The sequence below is a fragment of the Thalia democratica genome, chromosome 4 (genome assembly GCF_965202585.1).
Source record: "Thalia democratica chromosome 4, ktThaDemo2.hap1.1, whole genome shotgun sequence".
NCBI lineage: Eukaryota > Metazoa > Chordata > Thaliacea > Salpida > Salpidae > Thalia > Thalia democratica.
In genome coordinates this window covers 72,377,330-72,400,691 of record NC_139168.1, presented here as the reverse complement: position 1 = coordinate 72,400,691, position 23,362 = coordinate 72,377,330, and the positions used below count along the sequence as shown (strand labels likewise).

General features: G+C 28.4%; 1 protein-coding gene across 1 annotated transcript in view; it reads left to right on the top strand.

Moving 5' to 3' along the window:
• LOC145833632 (sucrase-isomaltase, intestinal-like) overlaps positions 1 to 18,937 on the top strand; it is a 36,320-nt gene extending 17,383 nt beyond the window's left edge. The window contains exons 26-61 of the mRNA XM_082940779.1: positions 8 to 179; positions 888 to 1,021; positions 1,383 to 1,580; positions 1,966 to 2,104; positions 2,422 to 2,577; positions 2,875 to 3,079; positions 3,229 to 3,361; positions 3,696 to 3,772; positions 4,079 to 4,170; positions 4,481 to 4,597; positions 5,184 to 5,332; positions 5,663 to 5,803; positions 6,248 to 6,376; positions 6,673 to 6,805; positions 7,254 to 7,412; positions 7,803 to 7,917; positions 8,601 to 8,748; positions 8,964 to 9,069; positions 9,272 to 9,441; positions 9,653 to 9,766; positions 10,223 to 10,377; positions 10,770 to 10,889; positions 11,186 to 11,313; positions 11,903 to 12,009; positions 12,396 to 12,516; positions 13,582 to 13,701; positions 14,057 to 14,153; positions 14,711 to 14,847; positions 15,246 to 15,407; positions 15,874 to 15,990; positions 16,451 to 16,602; positions 16,920 to 17,064; positions 17,343 to 17,438; positions 18,055 to 18,225; positions 18,558 to 18,705; positions 18,843 to 18,937. Of these exons, the coding sequence (XP_082796905.1) occupies positions 8 to 179; positions 888 to 1,021; positions 1,383 to 1,580; positions 1,966 to 2,104; positions 2,422 to 2,577; positions 2,875 to 3,079; positions 3,229 to 3,361; positions 3,696 to 3,772; positions 4,079 to 4,170; positions 4,481 to 4,597; positions 5,184 to 5,332; positions 5,663 to 5,803; positions 6,248 to 6,376; positions 6,673 to 6,805; positions 7,254 to 7,412; positions 7,803 to 7,917; positions 8,601 to 8,748; positions 8,964 to 9,069; positions 9,272 to 9,441; positions 9,653 to 9,766; positions 10,223 to 10,377; positions 10,770 to 10,889; positions 11,186 to 11,313; positions 11,903 to 12,009; positions 12,396 to 12,516; positions 13,582 to 13,701; positions 14,057 to 14,153; positions 14,711 to 14,847; positions 15,246 to 15,407; positions 15,874 to 15,990; positions 16,451 to 16,602; positions 16,920 to 17,064; positions 17,343 to 17,438; positions 18,055 to 18,225; positions 18,558 to 18,705; positions 18,843 to 18,937 (4,858 nt within the window). The remainder of the gene's footprint in view (positions 1 to 7; positions 180 to 887; positions 1,022 to 1,382; positions 1,581 to 1,965; positions 2,105 to 2,421; positions 2,578 to 2,874; positions 3,080 to 3,228; positions 3,362 to 3,695; positions 3,773 to 4,078; positions 4,171 to 4,480; positions 4,598 to 5,183; positions 5,333 to 5,662; positions 5,804 to 6,247; positions 6,377 to 6,672; positions 6,806 to 7,253; positions 7,413 to 7,802; positions 7,918 to 8,600; positions 8,749 to 8,963; positions 9,070 to 9,271; positions 9,442 to 9,652; positions 9,767 to 10,222; positions 10,378 to 10,769; positions 10,890 to 11,185; positions 11,314 to 11,902; positions 12,010 to 12,395; positions 12,517 to 13,581; positions 13,702 to 14,056; positions 14,154 to 14,710; positions 14,848 to 15,245; positions 15,408 to 15,873; positions 15,991 to 16,450; positions 16,603 to 16,919; positions 17,065 to 17,342; positions 17,439 to 18,054; positions 18,226 to 18,557; positions 18,706 to 18,842) is intronic.
• The last annotated feature ends 4,425 nt before the right edge of the window (positions 18,938 to 23,362 follow it).

Here is a 23,362-nt window from a genome sequence, read left to right as displayed (position 1 = left end):
ATTTCAGTGTAACAATGCACCTTGGCAAGATGGTATATGAAGACCAGTACTTGTCGATGCCACTGTCCCTGACAACCACCGACTTGTACGGACTCGGAGAATTTGAAAGACCCACTTTCAAACACGATCTTTCGGTTAGGAAGGTTTGGGGAATGTTCGCTGCCGATAACAAAGTTCAGGTAGTAATATTATTAAAGTAAAAAATAAAAATTATTTTAATTTTACTCAACATGCCTTGTATTCTTTCTCGTTATCCAAAGCTAAAATTAAACATATATATATAGAAGTACTTTAAAAGATGAATTGAAAATAACAACTTAACAAGTTTAATAAAGTTTTTATTCAATTAGAGTACGTAAAGTTTAAAAATTGACAATTTTCAGTTAAATTTGATAACAAAGTTCTGGTAATAATACTGTCAAGTATGAAATTAAAATTATCTTAATTTTACTCAATATTGCCTTGTATTCTTTCTCGTTATCCAAAGCTAAAATTAAACATATATATATAGAAGTACTTTAAAAGATGAATTGAAAATAACAACTTAACAAGTTTAATAAAGTTTTTATTCAATTAGAGTACGTAAAGTTTAAAAATTGACAATTTTCAGTTAAATTTGATAACAAAGTTCTGGTAATAATACTGTCAAGTATGAAATTAAAATTATCTTAATTTTACTCAATATTGCCTTGTATTCTTTCTTGTTATCCAAAGATAAAATTTAATAACTATATAAAGTAAGTTTAAGGATTAATTGCAAATAACAACTTAACTAGGATAAGCCTAGAGTTAATACTTGTTTTGGTAAAGTCTGTATTATTTTATCGTATACGAAATCAACATTAGAAAAAAAATTGTGTTATATTATAAACTGTTATATATGAAAGCTTGACGCCAACTTGTACGGTCACCATCCACTCTTCATGATGATGGAGAAATCGGGTAAAAGTTCGGCAATATTCTTCAAAAACAGCAACGCAATGGAGATTGAACTTGGACCAGGACCCATGGCTACGTGGAGGTTAGATTACACAGTATTATTAATATTTTGTTTGACTATTTTTTATGGCAGTTGCAAACTACGGATACTGGAAGAAAGCTGGTACAACAACTTTACAAACTAAGAGGATCATACTTAAAAAGTTTCAATATGTAGTTTCAATAAAAGTTTTAATAAAATTCTATTTTAAATGACAGTTGCGAAATACGGATACTTGAAGAGAGCTGGTACAACAATTTTTCAAATTACCAATATCAGACTTATTTTTTTTAATACTAGCATTTATTAAAATTCAATAAAGTTTAAAAAGAAACTAAATTATTAAACTAGAAAGTATTGATTTTAAGTATCTGTAACTGCATGTTTTTTATCACTTGCACAGAACCACCGGAGGAATTCTAGATTTCCAGGTATTCCTGGGTCCCACGCCTAACGAGGTCATTCAGCAGTACACTTCTTCGGTTGGAAGACCGATGATGCCTCCTTACTGGGCGCTCGGGTTCCAGCTGTGCAAGTACGGGTACAACTCGATCGAGGAATTGACCAAGGTGGTCGAAGAAAACAGAGGCTTCGGTGTTCCGTGAGTTGTTTAATTGTGTTGAAGCTAGTTGGATCTTATTTACTTGATAATTTTAGATACATCTTCAAACAATAAATAATCAATGTTGGAATCGTACATTCTTGAATATTATAATGGGTTGTAACAAGGATAACTATTTTTGTAGAGCTAAACTTTTTAATATATTTTTTAATCACTTTATGGTTGTTTAGACTCAAACAAATGCAATTTTACAGTTGAATTTTTAAATTTTAGGTTTTTTTATCATTATTTAAGTTAAAATTTAAGTTTTACACCATCTTATATAAAAAATGTCTTTATCAAGTTAAAGTCAAGATGTTTAATATGGTGCCTGAAAAATGTTCAATAAGATTATACAACTAATTGAAAATATTAACTTTAACAGTCAAGACGTCCAATACGGTGATGTGGACACGATGAAAAGAAGATTGGACTTTACTTACGATCCCGTAACTTTCCAGGGATTCCCCGAATACGTGAACAAAATGAGGGACGAATACAACATGCGTTACGTCATAATACTGGTTTGTGACGTCATAATTGTTTTACTTGCAACAATAAAGAAATTGATTTAAAAAATATTTTTACAAGGCAAATTAACACGATGCATATGATGTTTACACAATTTAAATTATTTAATTTCTATACATCACTTTAATAGTTTAATATATGGTTTATCTTTTAAAACTAAACAAGTAAAGCATCTAAAACAAGAAGTAAAAATCAAAAAAAAGCTTCTTTTTTAAATAAAAAAGTTTAAGCTTCAGACTCAAAGTACAACACTTTAACTACAAAAAGTATTCGACGTAGTTTAGTTCTCAACTGTGTTTTTAACTTTTAGGATCCAGCAATTAGTGCAAACGAGACAGATCCGTACCCGACGTGGCAACGAGGCCTGGATAAAGACGTGTACATCAGAAAAGAAAACGGAGATATATTGTATGGGGAAGTTTGGCCTTACCTCCCGGGACATGACTACCCTGATGATGTTAGTTTTGTTATAAGAAATAATAAAAAAAATTATATGGATGTTATTGTAAAACTCATTTACGGAGAAGTTTGGCCTTACCAGCCAGGACATGACTACCCTGATGATGTTAGTTCAAAATATAATTTTTTTATGTCGAATAAACAACTGTTTTTAAAATTCTGTAAAGCATACGTAAGTGATTTTTTTGCGAACAAAATTAATAAAAAACTCAGTTTTGTTTAAAAAAGAAACATAAAAGTTAAGTGTTTAAATCTAGTTTAACAAGTTTGCAGAAAGCAATTAAGATATTTTTAATTATTTCAGGATTTTAAAGCGCACGTTGCGTTCCCTGATTACTTCAAACCTGAAACTTACGAGTGGTGGGCTGATGAGGTCAAAGGTTTCTATGACGACACGATGAAGTTCGACGGGATCTGGATCGACATGAACGAACCCGCCAACTTCGTCAATGGGGACAGGGACGGTTGCCCTGACGACAGTTCGTTCGAAATTCCCCCTTTCTTTCCATGTTAGTTAACTTTTATAGTGTAGTTTCTATTTTGAAAAACAGCTAGTTACATTTATTAAGATAAAGTACACTTACAAAGTACCATAAACACAAAAAGTATAATATATGTAATGATCTTAAATTAACAAATATGTACTTTAAAATTTCAGACATGTTGAGAGAAGGAACACTGTACAACAAGTCAATTTGCATGACTAGCAAGCAGCAAGTAAACGGTGTTGAAGAAATGCATTACAACGTCCACAGTTTGTATGGGTGGTCTGAGGCACAGCCTACCATGGAGTTAGTTTTATTTGAATATTTGTATTTGCAACAAATAGTATAGGTATTTGGGAACCGATCATTTCCAACCCACGATCAAAACCGAGAACCGCTTACCGACCAAGGGTAAGAGTTATAGTAAAAATAAATAAATAACAAAAATAAAACAAATATGTTACAAAAAAAAAGGAATTAATAAAGAAAAAAAAAGATTGAATGGGAATTGTACGCGGGTGGTATTTGATCGGGTGGAAAATAATCAAGGCTGGGAATTGACAATATACCATAGTTTTATAAGTCAATTATTTGATTTATTTTACAAATAGTATTTATAAAGGTCATTTCTTTTTTATAGAGCATGTAGAGGAGCAACTGGTAAAAGATGCATGGTGATCTCAAGATCAACTTATCCAGGTGCAGGAAAATATACAGGTATTGGTTATTATGTATATATAGTGTATTTATGATAAGTAACAGTGAATACCACCAGTAATGCTGTAGACTAAGTAAAGTATAAAAAGCGAGTCTTTTCACACTAAAACGTATAAAAATGCATTATCATTACCAATTATATTTAAGTGTCAAGAAAACACAAATTAAAATTAATACAATACTTGTGTGCTAGCTTTAAAAATATCTTAAGTATAGCAAAACTGAACTATTTTGTTAGATATCTTCAGCTTTACTTACAATAATGCATTATTCATATTTTAAACCAAATTTAATTGCATCATTTAGGCCACTGGTTTGGAGATAATACATCTAAATGGTCTCACATGAAGTCTTCAATTGTCTCACTCTTTGATTTCTCACTATTTGGATTTGCCTATGTTGGTTTTTACAAAACTTTTTTATTTCTAGACTTTTATTTTGTGTAAGTTATTTAATAATTAACTTTTTAGCTGGTACAGTAAAAGTGTTTGTTACCTACCTTAGCTCATTAGTAGGTAATTCAGTGATAAGTTAATTATTTTTAATATTTACATTAAGTTATTTGTATTCAAATCAGGTTATAATGTTTTTCGTATTGAATACTTTTATAGTTTTAGTGTGTTTGTTCTGAACTTAATGTAATGTTTTAGGCGACAAAACATTAGTACATTTCAAAACATTATTCTTCAATATACTTAATTACAACAGACCGGAGCAGATATTTGTGGATTTTTTGACAAACCATCGGTCAGTCTTTGCAGGAGATGGCATCAACTGGGAGCTTTTTACCCATTCAGCAGAAATCACGCTGATTATTTCACTGAAGTATGTTTTAGTAGTGTATATAAAAAAATAAACTGTTTTGCTTTTAATTGAAACATGTTTTAACATTTGCTGATGTATGTACCAATTGTATTTATACTTGGTTTTACAGCTTTTATAGAGGTTTAAATTTGTTATGGTAAAACTTTTAAAGTATTATTTATTAAAGTATGCTTTAAGTAGTTAATATATAATTTACTATGAAAAATGCAATTAACCGTAGGTTAATTTTTGAAAAATTAAAGTTTAAATTTTTAAACTAAGATCAGGGTAGTCTTAATAAAAGCTGTAAAACTACGTAACAATCATTGCAAACATATAAATTGTGTATGAAAAAAAAACTTAGTTTCTGACTTGTAGTTTAGCTACTAGTACACCTGCTAAACAAAGAAGTTATTTAACATACATCTTAAAAAAAAGTAAAAAGTATGTTAACATTAACTAAAAATAATTGGAATAAATTAAACATTATTTAATAACAGTTGTTATAATCTTTTTTCAACTCACTCATTACAAGTCCATAAAAACTGTTTATTTTCATATAGCAGCGTAAAGACCTTTACTTCTTAAAACATTTCATTCCTAACAGCGTCAAGACCCTGCATCATTCGGTGGACCATTCGCTGCAGAAGTGAGAGACGTCCTGTTGATCCGATACAGGCTGTTGCCATACTTGTACACTTTGTTCCACGAAGCTCACACTGAAGGTTCAAGCGTCGTCAGGCCGCTAATGAACGAGTTTGCATTTATTTTATTTTTACCTTGGCTTCTGTAATTTTAACTTTCAAGTTTAGGATTTTAGTCTGATAGTTAGTTTTTAACTATTTTATTTAGATTCACTATTATTATTTACATTATTTATTAACGACTTGACTGTTTCGAGCGTTAAAACTTTAAAGTGCAATAAATTGCCAAAGTTTTGTTTAACTTAACATTGTCAGCAAAAATGTTTTGTATAAATACTGATGGTTTATACAAAATCATTAGTCTTTATATTTAGTGATATTTAAATTGTTTATATTATTAATTGTATATTAGTTATAATTGTTATAACTAATATGTTCACAGATTCCCAGAAGACCCAGCTACATATGAAGTCGACACTCAGTTCTTGTGGGGATCAGGGTTCATGGTGAGTCCTGTTTTGGAAGAAGGAAAAACAACAGTTGATATCTACGTACCAGACGCTAGAATGTTCGACTACTACACGTAAGTTGTTATAGAGAATATTAGACATTTTTTTATTTTAATATAAAAAGAATTGACATCTACGCGCCAGATGCTATAATGTTCGATCATTAGACGTAAGTTTACAACTTGATATGTAAATTTTGTATTATTATTTTATATACTAGCATTTTAAAAAGTGAAGGTACACACAAATAATTTCCTTTGACCAAACTTTTTGAGCTTTTTTTATCGTTAAATAAACAATAAAAAATACTATTCGTCTATACTAAATACTATTACTTGATCTTTATAACTATTTTCAGTTTAAACTTAAATAAACGAAAATAAAAAAGCCTCTTGAGTTTGCACTTCTTGTGTACTTCTTGTGTGTTAAATAAGACGAATATACACTTTTTAATTAAAAATCAACCTGAGCCTGTACATCTTGTGTGCAATAAAGTGTAAATTAATAAACATTTTCAGTGGAGCAGAAGTGGCAGCAAGAAAACAATTAGTTGAAAACCTGAATGCTCCCGAAGATTACATTCACCTCCACATAAGAGGAGGAAGCATTCTCATCGCCCAGGAACCGGCACAAACTACTTATGAGAGGTTAATAAATGATGTGCTTGATTTCACTTTTATGAACCGTTAACATGAACAACATACTTGAAAAATAAAGTTCGAGTTAGTTTTAACTACAAAGTTCTTTTAAGAAGTTTTTTTTTTTATATTAAAATACGTTTAAGAAATATCAAACAATGCTACTTACTTCTAGACTCACAGTTTACTTTTTCACTTCTTATTGACTAAATTTAAGTTATTTGACCTATTTGAGGTTTTATTTTAAAAAACAACTTAATAACATATTTTTTTAAACAGTTTTGTAACATTTTTATTTTAAACAGTCGTCAGAACGGATTTGAGTTACTGGTTGCGTTAGACGATGATCAGTCAGCCAGTGGTAAAATGTACTGGGACGATGGAGAAGCTATAGATATTGGAGCTGAATCAATAATTGTGGAGTTTAACTGCGTTCAGGTTTGTTAAAAGATAAATAGTATAATTTATATAACTTTTTATGCTTTTGGCAAAATATTTTGCGACGACGGAAAAGTATTGATATTGATACTGAATCAATAACTATGGAATTAACTGTGTTCAGGTAAAGTTTTGCTACAAGATCTTACCATGGTTTTATAAAATAAACATTACTTTAGTAAAGTTAATATAGTTCGAATGAATACTCATAAGAACTATAATAAAAGATTTTTAAATAAATGATTTAAAAAAAAATTGTATCTTTAAACCGATGTATATATAATCTTAATTGCTAGTTAAGTCAAAAATACTTGTTATTATGCTAGCATAACTAGTAACATATCAACTAAATATTTTAACTTTGTTTGTAAACAATTTTAAAAGTTTATAACTCATGAATGAAGAATAATAATAAAGTGCAACTTTTATTTTTTTGTTTTTCCCACAGAACCAACTGACGAGCACGATAGTTTCAAACACGTTCCAGGGTTCAGATCTGATGATGCTCAAGAGACTGGTTGTCATGGGAACCGATGCTGGCGTCACGACTGTTTACGTTAACGGTGACGTCATAACCACTTTCACACAACAGGAAACTACTAAGATGGTTTGTTACTACTACTACTTATAAAACAAACATATTTCTATCCAAAGTAAAAAAACGTCAAAAAGGTTTTAAAATAAAACTAAAATCAAAAAGTTAAGTAAAGTTTTGTTTATAATAACTAAATGAAGAAATAAAAAATCTAAATACTTAAAAACCGTCTTTTTGTTACAACTTAAAACGATGTGTTCAAGTGATTTGTTTTATAATTAGAGTAAAAATGGCAACACTGCTTGGCATACAATTCTTAATAGTTTAAATAAGTTAGATATGTACATTTAACTATTCACTGAAGTTAAAGTAATTTATTTCGCTTAAACTGTTCTTTTTTTCTAGTTTAAAGATGAACTTAAAATGAAATGAATGCTAACTAAGTAAACTCTTACCTCACAGCTTACAATAGAAATAGAACCTATGGTGCGTTTGGACGATGAGCTGGCAATTACTTGGGATTATTCAGATGAAAAAAGCAGGATTAATTGCTGGCCTGATCTTACAAACGAACAAGGTTTTAAGTGATTCTCACATGATGTTTGATTGTTTATATGGTTTACTTTAGTGGCCTGAAAAACTTGTTTTACTAAAACTTTTTATTTTCACAAGTTTGTATTGTTCACAGTCTTAAAATATAAAATGTTTAGATTTTTCGTTTGCTGTTTTTCAATTACAGTTTTCAAAAAATAACTAATTTAATTATTTTTTTTTTGTTTTTCATATTTTTGTGACAATTTATAGGATTAATTTAAAATGCACTAAAACATTCAGTCACCTTAAAACTGCCACAAAAAACTAAACACAATAGTCATGAAATAAGTTTTTTTATCCAAATCCCCTGTGACGTCATCATGATTCGTGCACCAGTGTGACGTCATCACGAGTCGCCACTGGTACATTCAAAAAGCAAGAAAGGTAAACGACAACTATGACTACCGACTAAAGTAGTACCAGGCTACTTTGATAGGCAATATCCATTACATTTAAAACATTTAAACTACATTTAAACTTTCAATTAACATGAACTTACTAAATCGACATGTCTGCAGGGTTAAAATTTTAATATAAATTATGTAACTGTTATGATTTACAACTCTGTTCCTACTACTTTTTGTAATTGAAAACTTCTAAACCAACTTAGATTCAACAAACAGCTGTAATTGTTTATTCTGAACTGATTTTTAACTTTTTACACAGAATTGACGGAAGCGGCATGTATGGCAAGGGAGTGTAAGTACCAGAGAACCACTTCTCCCAACGTGCCCTGGTGTTTCTTCGACCCGACTTCCAATTCTCACAAGTACAAAGTCGACAGCCAGGTTTCCGTTGACGGCGCCGATTCAACGTTAGTTGTTAAGCTTCACAATAGGTTGTATAAGTGTATTCAAGTAACACTCTTAGTTTCGAATTTTCTTTTTTATAATACTAGTTCTAAAAGATATTTTTTGACAACTTTGTGTAGTACAAACACATATGAAGCATAACATAGAATAAATAATACACTTTAAGCACTAAGCTTGCTGTTTTTTAATGTATCTAAAAAAAATTTTAACCTTTCAGTCTCAAACTAGTACCCACTCAAAGTTCAGCGCAACTCTACGATGCAGATATTCCAAATGTGCAGTTGAGTTTGAAGTACGAAACCAACAACAGGTTCCACTTTAAGGTAAATGATTGCTTGATAACTCTTGTATATTTTAATTTTAATATAAACTCTAGCACAACTTTGTTTAACTAAGTCTAAACCAATTGAACAAAAGTAACTTACATTTCTCAGACCCAAAGAACAATAGATAGCGATAATAAAAAGTAAAACACTTATACAGAAAACTTAATATTTTTTTTATATAAACTAAAATCTTATGCAGTTCTCCGACATGGACAATGAAAGATGGGAGGTACCGGACGATTTGGTCGATCTGTCAGCATCCAGGGATCAAGTTATTGACAGCGTATTGACTGCAGAGTACGCAGTAAAAGTTGAAGAAAACCCTTTTGCTTTGAAAATATTCCCCATAGGAGACTTTGATACACCTCTGTAAGTTTTTATTTTGATATAATTGTTATCTAATAAATAAGTTTGTAAAAATATTTAGCTTTAAATAAACATATTTTTATCATAAGCTTTATTTCTTAACTACAATACGCAACTTGACGGCACCCAACTAACTGTAGGCATTTCAAAAACTAGTTTAATATTTAGTATCAGTAGTCAATTTTATAAACCATTTTTATTTTTTTTATTTCAGAATTGACACATCAGTGGGCCCTCTTGTAATGAGTGACCAATTCCTCCAAATATCAACAGCATTGCCATCTACCAACATTTACGGATTGGGTGGACACAACCATCAGAGAATGAGGTTTGTTTGAAACAATATTTATCTTATCAAAATGATGTTTGTGATATTTAATTCAAATCCAAACGGTTAGAATTAACCAAGAACACATGTTGGTTTTTAAAGAAAAAACTTTATATTAAAAGCTTTGAGATTACTACTAAAGTTAATACTTAAGGAGATAACTTTTAAATAAAATACTTTTAAAAAATAAATTTTTAATTCTACTAGAAATAGTTTTAAAAAATATGTTTAAAAAACTGCATAAAGTCATAAAGTATTTTTTTTCAAACCAGTTTTCGTTGAAGTGTAAACTCATAATTGTTATTATTTATAATTTTATCGAATTAACAGTAAAAAAAGGTAAAATTTTGAATATGAATCAATTTGTTACTGAAGCTCTACTATTTTAAATCTACAAAACATTTTCGATAACTCAAATAAGTTAAGAATATTACACACTATGTTATTATCCACCAGACACGACCTGAACTGGAGAAGGTGGGCGATATTCACACGAGATGTCGCCCCAGTGGACGATTGGAACTTGTACTCTCACCACCCGTTTTTCATGGGCACGACACAAGATGGCAGCAAGTCGTTCGGATTGTTCCTGCACAACACCAATGCTATGGGTTAGTGAATTAAAAAAAAAATTTGGTGTAAAAGCATGTAGAAGTTATTAAAGTTTGAATTTGATATTTATATACTTAATTCAATGTGTTGCTTTACTGACTGAATTTGTAAAATTTTATAGATGACTTGAATTTAGGTTTTGAAATCTTTAAAGCAATATTCAAGGCAAGAAAAAAAACATAATATAATTTTCACGGTTATTTATACTTATAGGTAGCTTAATTGCACGTTTTGTTGAATAAAAACAAAGTTAATGTTTCCTACTACAAAAGTCAATTGTTTCCAGATATCATACTACAACCGAACCCAGCTCTAACATACAGAAAACTTAAATAAAATATTTTTAAGACAGGTTTATAAAAAAAAATATTAACAATTAAATTGTTTCCAGACATCATACTCCAACCGCACCCAGCTTTAACATACAGAGTCACAGGTGGTGTTTTGGATTTCTACTTCTTCATTGCCGATACACCTGAGTTGGTCATTCAAGAATATCATAATCTCATTGGTAAGTATAACTTTTCATTTTGCGTAATAATAGATTAAATAAAAAAAACTTTTTTTCAAGTTTTTTTGTTATTTCTGTTTAAAAGTTTTTTTTTATTGTATGCTCTAATTCATTTAGAACAAAACAAGTTATATATCTAATAAAAGGTTTAAATGTATAATTAAACCTATACACTGTTACTAACCTTTAGGTAAAATTCCAAAGATTAAAAGGTTTCTAACTAGTTTGCTTATTTCTACTTTTAAATCTAAAAAGGCTGCTTTCTTTTAATCAACATTTTTTAAAAACTTCTTCAGGAAACCCAGTAATGCCTCCATACTGGTCTCTCGGATTTCAGTTGTCAAAATGGAATTACGAAAATCTTGACACAGTTAAAGGTGTTTACAATGATATGAGAGCTGCTGGAATACCTTACGATGTTCAGGTTTTTTTTAATATATATAATTTTTATAACTATTTATTTTATACTTGTTAATAGTTATCATTTTTATTATGAAAAACTTTAAACTGTGAGTTTTTTTTTATAAAGCTATGAGATCTACAGTCATTTGTTATTACGAAACGGTGGTTGAAATATATTTTATTTATTTTTATTTCTTTATAAAACAATTTGATTGAACATACGTGCTTAGCTTTGGTATGTTTAAGATTCAAACTATGGATCGTAAAAGTATGTCTACGTAGTATTTGTAAATTACTAAAATTAAGAGAATACAAACAATAATATAGTAATTTTGTAAGTTTTTTTACCCATATTTAATACAATAATTTAACTTCAAACTTTTAAATATATATTTTTCCGAACTATTTTAATATGATTATGTTTTGAGTTTTGCAAAACGTATAAGAAGTGTGATTTAGGTACAACTTAATTCACATATCCTCATTTAGTGGGAGAAAAAGATTTAGTAAAGAAATTAGTTAAGTTACTGAATTTAGATAAAGTCTAAGAATATAAAAGTTGATTAAACTTAAAAACTTTTATAGTTTTTATTTAAATAAACCTTATTTAGTGGGGAGACATTGATTACATGGATCAAAAGAAAGACTTCACTTATGACTCTGTAAACTTTGCTGGCCTTCCAGAATTCATTGAGGAACTTCACAGTAACGGAATGAAGTAAGTGCTTGATTTAAAAGAGTAAAATCAAATTAAAGCATCGGTAATATATGTATTAAATTAAATTTTGAAAACTTAAAAAAATAAGGTTTGATGGTTGTGTTGTTAAATTATTACTTAACTAGAAGCAAAGTAAAGTAAAACGAAACTTACATAAATATAAATGTGCTTATTTAAATCATAGATAATGATCATACATAGTTTTTTTGTCAAGGGCAACTTAAAACTGACACTACACTGACATGAGTCTATTTTTTTAATTTTATCCTTAAGTACAGGTTAATAAACAAAACCAGTTTTAAATTTTGATGTAACAAACTATTTTAACATCAATACAATTTAATTAATAGCACTTGGTTCACAATTAAAATAATTCATTTCAACAGATACATAGTGATATTGGATCCAGGTATCAAAATAGAAGGTGGGTATAAAGCTTACGATGAAGGTATCGAACAAAATGTGTTTATTACAATGCAAGATGGAGTCACTCCTGTAGAAACAGAAGTTTGTGTACTTTATTGTTCAATAAAAACAAATAACACACTATTAAAAGTGTTTTAATGTTGTTTAGGTTAATTTTATTATTTCTAGATAAGCAGTTATAAGCTGTAAAAACAGATTACTTATAATTATGATAAATTAGTTGCAATTGTTTGTCCTTAATAAAAAACTTATAACGTATGGGGGGTGGTTATTTATATGTTTTCATTAATCTAAATTTTAAACAACACCATCACTATACTCTACATTGGTGTGAGCCTTATGTAAAATCAAATAATTGAAAACTTGTTTTTATTTCAAGAAATCAGCTCTTACTAACTGGTTTAACAAAATATGATAAATTTTTGAGAAGTGTTCAAATCATGACGTAATAACAACTATACTTAAGCGTTAAAAAAAGTTGCTAAAAATTCAAATCGAATTGCACACATTTAGACGCATTCTCTATTTAAACATTATATACTTCAGAATTAAGTTCTCTGACTTATTTGACTTTAAAACATAAGTTGGCTTTTTCACGCTTGTATATGGTCTGGAACTGTCACCATAAAATCCTGTTTAAAACTAATCCTAAACTGTTTTTAAACACTAATCATAACTTTTTTTACTAGTCATACTAATAAAACATTTATATACACTACTACGTATTTGCAAGTTTTATCTACAAAGGTATGTATAATCACAACATCCAGCTTATATTCATCCTATCTTTAAATAAAACTTGTATTTAGTTTAATAGACATCCGAGTTATCTGTATATAATAAATATTTGTTAATTTCCTTATAAAGATTGTTGCTTGTTCCAACATACTATACGAATTACAGACAGCTTTAATTAACACTTATATTAAAAACACTAGACATACTAAGTTATTGTGTCTAAACGTTACCTACGGCTGATTATTAAGAAATTTCAAGATATAGGTATGGCCCGGGTGCAACCTATCATCCTGATTATACTCATCCTAGCTTTAAATGCATTTTATACCAACTATAATATATACATCACTTAGTTTTATTTTTATCAATATGATATGCTGTATAGTTTTATAAATTTCGTTTATATAGGTATGGCCCGGTGCAACATACCACCCGGACTACACTCATCCAAACGTAACTGGATGGTGGACTGAACAGTGCAGAGATTTATATGAAAATTACAGAATCGAATTTGATGCTCTGTGGGTGGTAAGTTAAAAGTTGTTATTATACTATCTATTTATGTAAAACTGTCATTTTTATTGATTATGAAATACAAGGATTATTAAATACTAGACAATGTTTAAATTTATACCCTCTAAATGAGGTAGACACTACTAATTACGAATCTAAAATAAGTAACTTACTATTATATGTTTTGATTTTTCGAAAACTTATAAAAAGATCTCAACTTCTAGAGGATTTTTATTTCAATAAGATTTTTTAAATAAGCACTGAAGAGGTCTTTGAACGAAACTGAGTCTGGTTTAAAATATCTTGAAAGAATTTAATAAATAAGTAACTTCAATAACTTTGCACGGTTAGTTATGTACAATCACAACAGGATATGAACGAACCAGCAAACTTCCAACCAGATGATCCAGCTAAATTAGCTGAAATGAACTGCACAGGAAAATACAACTTCCCGCCTTATATGCCTAGTTTGTTTAATAAAATTGTATTTAAGTATTAAATAAATTTGTGTTGATAAACATTTAAACTAGTTACTTAGAAAGTTTATCTAAAATGAATAGCGTTTAAAAATATAATTTGCCACCTTACATGCCTAGTTAGTTTGATTTTTCTAAAGATGACTAAATTGGCTTCAGTTTTAAAATTTATATGTATTTAAAAGACAAAAGAAAAAACATAGAAAACGATAAAAATTAAAGTTGTACATAAACCCATAAAAAATAATTTACCACACATAAATCTTTTGAATAGGCTATATCTTTACTTAAGATCTTACTATTGCAATAAGTTTGTTTATTTTAATAATTTTAACGTTTATCGTTGCAAGGGGTAAATTTTGAGACTGATGTTTTTTACCATAAAAAATAAATACCGTAAATTTGTTATGATAGAACAAATATAGATTGTGCTAATGTGTTTTGGAACAAATTTTACCAAAAAGTGATTAAAACATACTTAAAAAACAGGAGTATTTTTTCTAAAATCAAATTTTTTCGCTTATAATATTTATTACATATATTAACAGGAATACTCGGATATGAGAAAGGTTTGCACGACAAGACAATATGCATGGACAACTTGCAATATGGAAATAAACTTCATTACAATTTGCACAGTTTGTACGGGCATACAATGGCCACTACAACTCACAAAACTCTTGAGGTATTTGTTTCTCTTACAATTAAAAAATAATAATTTAAACAAAATTTTAAAGTGTCAAAATACAAACGAATTACTTTTAAAAACAATTATGATCACAAAAATTGCAGAAGTTGACTGACACACTTTCGTATTTTTACACTAGCATTAGTTGAATGACAAACACCATGACTTTACTTATTACGGGATCATCATATAAAATCAATATTGAATACAGACTGAACTTAAGATAGACTTTTATGAAAAAAATTATTTAAGAGCAGACGAGATCGTCATATGTAAATTATAAAATATTTTTTAAACATGTACATCACCATTTTAACCAGATATTGATGCCAAGAGGTTTACTACTGACAAAGTTATCATATAAAAATATGTTAAACAAACAAACTTAAATACAGACACTGATGCCAAACACTAGAAGTTTGGTGCTGACCAGGTCATCATACCCCGGAACTGGTAGCAAAGCGGCCACGTGGACTGGGGACAATCAGGCTTACTGGCAACAACTGAGAGACTCAATCACTTCGATCGTTGAACACAACTTGTTCGGATTCGCTATGGTGAGTTGTATTTTTTAAATTTTGTTTAACACTTTGCTAGCTGGCAATATTCGAGAGGTTCTATAACATCGATGGTTGAGCATAATTTGTTCAAATTTGCTATGGTGGGTCTTTGTTTTAAAATATTTTGTTATATTTTTCTAAGTGACAAGTATTAAAAGATTAAGATGCTTCGACTGTCGAGCATACTAGTATGCTTTGTTTTTTAAGACTTTATTAGCTAAACTTAACATTAAATTATGAAGTTATGTGTTTTTAATTATAACAAGTCGCTAAAAATATTTTTTTGAACTAATGCATACGAAAATACTGAATAATGGTATGTTTATCAATACTTGTGCAACACATAGTAAAATTTATATGTTTTATTTGTTCACTCTCATGTTGGAACGGATATTTGCAGATTATATGGTGAACGTACATTTATAATTACAATATGTTACCAAGTTATGTTTATATACAACAGGTAGGAGCAGACATTTGCGGTTTCTGGGAAGAACCAACATTGGAGTTGTGTTTGAGATGGATGCAAGTTGGAGCTTTTTATCCTTTCAGCAGAAACCACAACGCAGATGGGTGGCAGGTTTGCTATTTAAAATGCTTTCATTTCTAAGCATAATATTTTGTCAAATCTAATGACACTGTAAGGATACGCAACAGTTTTTGTATCTAATTAATAGAATGCTATTTTCACACGACTGATAAATGAGATGCTTGTTACTATGATGAGTGGCAGGTATAGATTTTAAAATTCTTTTAGAATAACTGTTAATATGCATTTTATGACTTGAGTAGTATAGTGTTGTCATAAGTGATATAAAACAGTTTTTTTTTAAACCAATTAAAAGTTTTAAATATATTTTTAATTCTTATTAAGAAGTACCTACTAGCAGTTTATCAGTAAACAGTTAATTTTGTTTTGAGTGACAAAGTTTAAGCTTAACTTTACCTTATCACAACAAACATACTCATATTTCATACTGAATTAACTAATTGTATTCCAAATTTTTACATAAAAAACAGCGTTACTTCTTTTAAAACAGCCCCAGCATCCAACGTGGTTCAACGATACAATGATGAACGAAGTTTCAAGAGACGTTCTACTGACAAGGTATCAACTTCTGCCGATGTTCTACACTCAGTTCTGGAACATCAACAAAAACGGTGGAACTTTATTTAGATCACTGGCACATAAGTTAGTTTTTTAATTTTACTTTGTATCAAAAAAATAAGCTTATACATTTGTAATTAAGTTTCTCATAAAGCTGTTGTTATCTTATGAAGATCATTATTTCTAAGGTAGTTTTGTTTATCATAAGATATTTAAAATATAAATAACTTAGTAATTTTAGAACAATACTAAACAAGAATTCTGAGGTTCAGAATTCAGATAAATAATAATTTACTTTACTCTTTTCAATGCCTTGTTTTTTAACACTAAAAATGAACTAATTATATTTACAAACTTTATAAAGTTGATATTAAAAAAAATCAACACATAAATACTTACAGCTTTCCAACCGACTTGGAAACGAGAAACATCAACCTCCAATTTATGCTCTCCTCTGCTCTCCTCATCAGCCCTGTGGTGCATGAAAGCGAAATTTTCGTAAACGGGTATTTCCCTAAAAACAACAGATGGTTCGACTTTTACACGGTTGGTGTTTAGCTTAATAAAATACTTTACAAACATTCACGTAAAAATTATTCAATGAAAATCAATTTTCAACTCATTACTTATTTATTTTTTAAGTCAATAAGCTACTAAACAAACTTTCACCAAATAAAAACCACTTTGCTTGTGATTACTTTAAATAATCACAGGTACAAGTTGATTTTTTAGTAAGGATACTTGATAAATATAATGCAGTAAAATGCTGAAAAAAAATTAGCCACCAACACTGATTTGGAAAATTTATTCTAAAAAACATACAGGGAGATGAGGTAGAAAGCGGAAGGTACCACAAACTTGACACTCCTATGGAGAAAATAAACATTCATTTAAAGGGAGGAAGCATTATTCCTATGCAGGTATTAAGATATTGAAAGTTTATATGGAAATTTTAATAAAAAAATACTTTTATAAAATCTGCATTGTTACTGTTTTCAAAAAAACAAGTTTGTATTTTAAGTTGGGTCCACTTTAAAAAGCATAAAAGTATTTTTTAAATACATCTTATACACTAAATTTCTTATATAGTAAATATCATTACTTACTAGATTATAATTATAATCGGTAAGGTTACAATACTTGTCATTTCTTAGGTGTAAACATACACATTTAATTTCAATTAAAACTTAGCATAACTAAACATAAAGTAAAAAAAATATTTAGCAGAGACTAACTTGTTTACAACCTTTAAACTAGAGATATAAAAAGTGTGAATTATTGAAAAATAGTTTTCCACATCTTTAAATGATCACTACAGTAGAATGCGATAAAGCAACTATTAATAGACATCTGTTTGTTTGTATTTAATAGTTAAGTTTTGCGGAATGATGTTCCGTTTTAGAAATCAAAAGCTGAGCCGTCATCAAAATTTATAAAAATAGTTAATGAAAATGATTTAAAACAAATATAAGTTTCGAAAACAAAAAAAAATGTCTTATAATTGTCAAACTTTCAAACAATATTGTTTTTTTGTAGGAACCAGAAGTAACAACCTTGCTGAGCCGTCAACAGCCAATGAAAATATTGGTGGCATTGGACAATTCAGGATCCGCTGTTGGTCAGTTATACTGGGATGACGGGGAATCCCGTGTTGTGGGAGAAGATTACGCCATTTTGGATTTCACGTGTTCAATTAGTGGAAATGTGGTGAGTGTTTTATTTTAGATTAATAAAAAATGCTGGTTAGTTTACTAAGAAAAATATACCATAATTTCTAGGATAACTAATTGCATACAGTCTATCTCTACTTGTTTGCAGTACCTAAAGAGTTGATTACTGTAGTTACTTTAACCTTGACTAATATATCTTAAAGTTTTGGATTATGATATATAATATAAAACTTTTCCAGGCTTTCGTATTAAATTTTGACAGATTTTAATAAATCATCTTATATTCATAGAAAGCATGATAACTACTTTTTAATCGATGAAATTGAAATAAAAAGATAATTAAAAATGCTAACTGTAACTTCAAAACAGCTCACACTCAACATTGACGTAACCCACTCGCCGCAAGACGCAATGACGCAATTCGATTCGCTGATATTCAACGAGGTGTGGGTTTACGGGGCCACCGGTGCCGATGACGCAATGACCATCAAAGTGGACGGTGGTGACGTCACAGAAGGTGATAGAAAATAGTATAAATATAAAACATTAAATTTTTAGATTGAATAATTTTAATTCCAAGTAAATGTAAATTATTAAAATTAAAAACTTAACTCTGAAATATTAAATAAAAAATAACCTAATCGTAAATTGAAGGTGACTTCCAAGTGTTCGAGAACGGAGTTGTTAAAATAAACAAGAGTTTGGCGCTGCCTGTGAAAGACGACCACGTCATTGAGTGGACTTTATGAATTCTTTAGATACTTGTTTTTTTTTTTTGTTTTTATTATTTGCTCATTTTATTGTTGTTACGTTTTGACTTTTAAAGAAGATAAACTTTATGAATAGAAACACTTTTAAAAACTTATGAAGTTTTAATTAGATAATTGTTTTTTTTTGTTAAATACATGTTTTTAATGTTGTTAGAATCCGAAATTTACATTTTAACTTAGAAGTAAAAAACTGTATAGAGAAAATTATAGGAGTTATTATAAAGATTATAAGAAATTGTAGTGTTACTTATATAAATATAGTTTTATTAAAAAAAATACATTTTATATATTTGTCAAGTTAAATAATAATATCTAACAAACAAAACAAAAACTTAAGTTATAAAAAGCAATAACAGAATAATGGTTTTACGGTAGAGACTACACAACTAGTACCAAGACATTTATCAATGTTTGAATTAACTTTTATATAATACTTTATATATCTTTTTTCCTTTTATTTTTGTTTTTTTTTTTGTCACATCAATAAATGAAAACTTATTAAAAGAATTTACATTACGTTTTTACTTTTTTTTACTATAGTTGAAAATATGCTATATTTTTTGAATTAATTTAAATAATTATAAGTATTTTGTTAAAAATTAAAAACAAAGTAAACTTTAATAAGCTTGAACTTATTTTGTTGTTTTAAAATTCCGTAGCTAAAATGCCTATAACATTGACTTAAAGAGGTCAGAAGCTGATTGTGAGTAGATCTGGGGTGTAAATTCTATAGATTTTTAAAATTAGAATGTCAACTGCCTAGTCTTAAGGAGCAATAGACAACAGTAAAAAGTTTCAAAGCAGCAAGAATTAATAGAATAACTTGTATAAAGGCTTTTATGTGATAAAGATAGGTTTAAAAATATGTCAGTAGAAATCTTTTATTTTTGGCATATATTGACTTTAGAATACAAATTTCGTTTAAAGTGTTCTACTAAATAAAATATTAACAACGTTTACGTTATTGGATTTTTCACTTTAAAAGTAATATAATAAAATCATTAACAATAAGTATTGTCAAAAAGTTTAATATCATATATCTATAATCAAACAATTTTATGTTCTTGTGCCAATCAGCTTTCATATGTTATAATAGTTATCTCGAATTAAAATGCAGTAAAATAAAAGTTTTATCTTCATAAGAGTACTTTTAAACTTTATTTATTTTAAATTCGCTTTATCAAATGCTAACAATCGTTAAACATACAAGATCTTAACAGTTTTGTTTGTACTTACTAAAAAATGCATGATAAATATGTAAACTTTATTTTTTTTACTGTTATAAAACGACTTTACGCTGAGAAATTAAATTGTTTTTTAATTTATTTAAAATCTAATGTTAACTACTAATTTACTTCTACACTTAAAAAGTTTACAAAAAAGTTAGGGGTGTATAAGAATGAGGATCAAAAACAATTTAATTTCTTAGCGTTTAGTCTAAATGAGGCAGTAAAGTAAAATATTTTAAAGTTTATAAATAACAAAACTATTGTTTTTAAAATAATGTTTTTGAAATTAAAAATCTTACAACGTCATCAAATAAGTTTTTCTGATTTTAATTTGTTTATTTTATTGTTCAAGTTAATATGTTTATTATATTATTATGTAAACTCGACTGTGAAACACGACCACGTTATTGAGTGGACATCGCAAATTTTTTAGATAATTATCTTTATGTTTTTATATTTGCTTTTTTTATCGTCAGTTTTATACTTTTGAGAAAGCTAAACTTTCTAAAAAAACAAACAAAATTAAACTCTTAAAAGTTTATGAAGTTTAAATGAGAAAACTATTTAATTTTTATTTTTTAAATGTGTACTTTCTAGTAATGTTAGAAACAATATCAATACTTTAGCTAAGTATTTGAAGGAAACAGTACAAATATATCTGAAGTAGTTTATGCTAGATTTTATATAAATCTGTAATACTAAATATTTACATACAATTTTGTAATAAAACAGTTACTTTTTACAATTTTTTTTAGATAATTCTGAACTTAAATGAAACTTACTATAATCTAAAAAAAAAATTATTTCAAAGATAATAGATCAATATTTTTATGATAAAGACTAAACATTTAGACCTTGATATATTTATTTAAATTGTTTCCCTTTTTAATCTTTTAAAAACTCTCGTTGTATCTTTTATTAAGAAAATGTAGTTGAAATAATTTAAATTGTGCAAAACTTGGTTTAACTTAGATGCTATATCTAAGTTAAACTAAAATATTTTAACTGGTTTTATTAAACAGCTATCAAAATTTACTATAGAATATATATTGAGTTACTAGAATTGGAAATATGTTAGATGTTGTGATAATAATTAAACAATTTTTGATGTCAAAGTTTTTGAATTGAACAGTTTTTGTCAAAAAAATGAAACAAAGTAGTCTTCATAAGGCTGAAGCTATGCTAATACTGTGATACTTTTTAGCTATAAAATTTATAAATCTGACTAAAAGACGTCAGAATTTGAGTTTAAAGTAAATCTATTCGGAAAAAATTGCATATGTTTTAAAATTTAGTTTGTCAGCCTTTTAGTGTAAAGTTCACCACACAGCAGTATCGGAGAAAACTTACGTCGTTTGCTTTCTTTTTAGGACTCACCAGGCAAGCATAGTCGCGAAAGACTGATGTTGAGATCTAACTAAGAATCATAAATCAATCTCAAATAAGTTAAACACTTAAAGGTAATTTACTTAATCAGTTTGTAACACAATCGTCTGAAAGTAGTTTTTTTTTTAATTGACTTTTAGTATTAGAAAAATAAAAGCTAGTCGTGGCTTTTGGTCATTTGATAAGAATGCTAGACTATAATACCTCTAGTATTGTTATATTAAACAACTTAATACCAATCTTAATCACGAACAACACTTAGGAAGAGTAGATAACAACTAATTCTAATGTTTAAAACATATCAGGCGTTATTTAGTTTTTTTAACGTTTAAACTTTCAAAGATATCACTTATAATCATAAATAAGTACGAGAAACTATTTAAATTAGTTTATTAAAAACATAACGATAAAGAAAAATAACTATGAAATAAACGTATAACAAACTAACTGAAAAAACACTTAATTTACACAAATCTTCAAACAGTTTAACACAAAAACTTTTGTAAATATATATTATAAGTAAAATTAGCTGTTTTTACTTTCACAACAATTATATATTTTTATTCAAGACCACTTTGAAAAACTTGTAATTATAGTTATCAATTAAAGTCTCCTCAATTTTCTTAAATACGAGTTTGACTATATCCTGGGTCTCTCTGATTACATCCTTAAAAGCGGCAGTTTCGCACCAATGTTTAATTTCATCAAGTTTATCAGAAGATTCCTTAAAGCTGTTTTTAATGTCGTCTAACTTGGTTTTGAACTTCACACTCGAGTTATCTCTACTACATAAGTTATCGATAATATGAAATGCACTATGTGCTTCTTTGAATGATTGTTTTACCAATTTGATAAATTGAACAAATGCTTCGAAAATTGTTAATGTAAAGGGCTTGAAATTTTCACTAGATTTCAATTTAACTGCATCAACATCTTTCCATAATTCTTTTCTCAAAGTTGTTAACTGTTGCATACACTCATTTAACAAATCATCTTTCAGCTTAACTTGTTCATCATCTTCTGCTTCTAAACATACCTTAACTCTATCTAGTGCTTCTTTTAACTTTTTCTCTTTCTTTCCTTTAACTTTACTCAAACATTCAACAGCCTTTTCCAGTTTATTGTTATTGATTGTTAAATGGTCCATAAACACTTCGCACTCATACAGATTACCATTAATTAGGTCAGAAAGGTTTAAACTTTTTGATTCTCCTGAGTCTGAGAATTTAGCTTCATTAACGTCCGTGCTACTGGGTATTACGTCATTTGCTTTAGTGTTATTTTGAGTTTCTTCAAAATTAACATTTTCAACTTTTTCTACTGATTTATTACTTGAAGAGTTTTTTTCTGGTTGATCATTTGTACTTAAACACAAATTCTCATTTTCAGGCAATTGCCAAACGAATTACCTTGTTTGTTTACAGCTTTTACATTTTCAACCGTTACATCTTCTACAACAGAACTAACATTGTCTTTCTTTTTATGCTGACTTTTATCATTCTGATTTTCGTCTTTAGTACAAACATTTTCTACTTGATAGTGATAATCGTCTTCTCTTACTGCTGATTTGTTATCAGAAGAGTTTCTGTCAAGCTCGTTAGTTTTATTTGAACATACACCCTCGTCTTTTGGTAAATTTTCAGCTAAATTACTATCGTTATTTTCAATCTTTACATTATCTACAACAGAACTAACATTGCCTTTCTTTATATGCTGACTTTTATCATTCTGATTTTCGACTTTAGCACAAACAGTTTCCACTTGATAGTGATAATCGTCTTCTCTTACT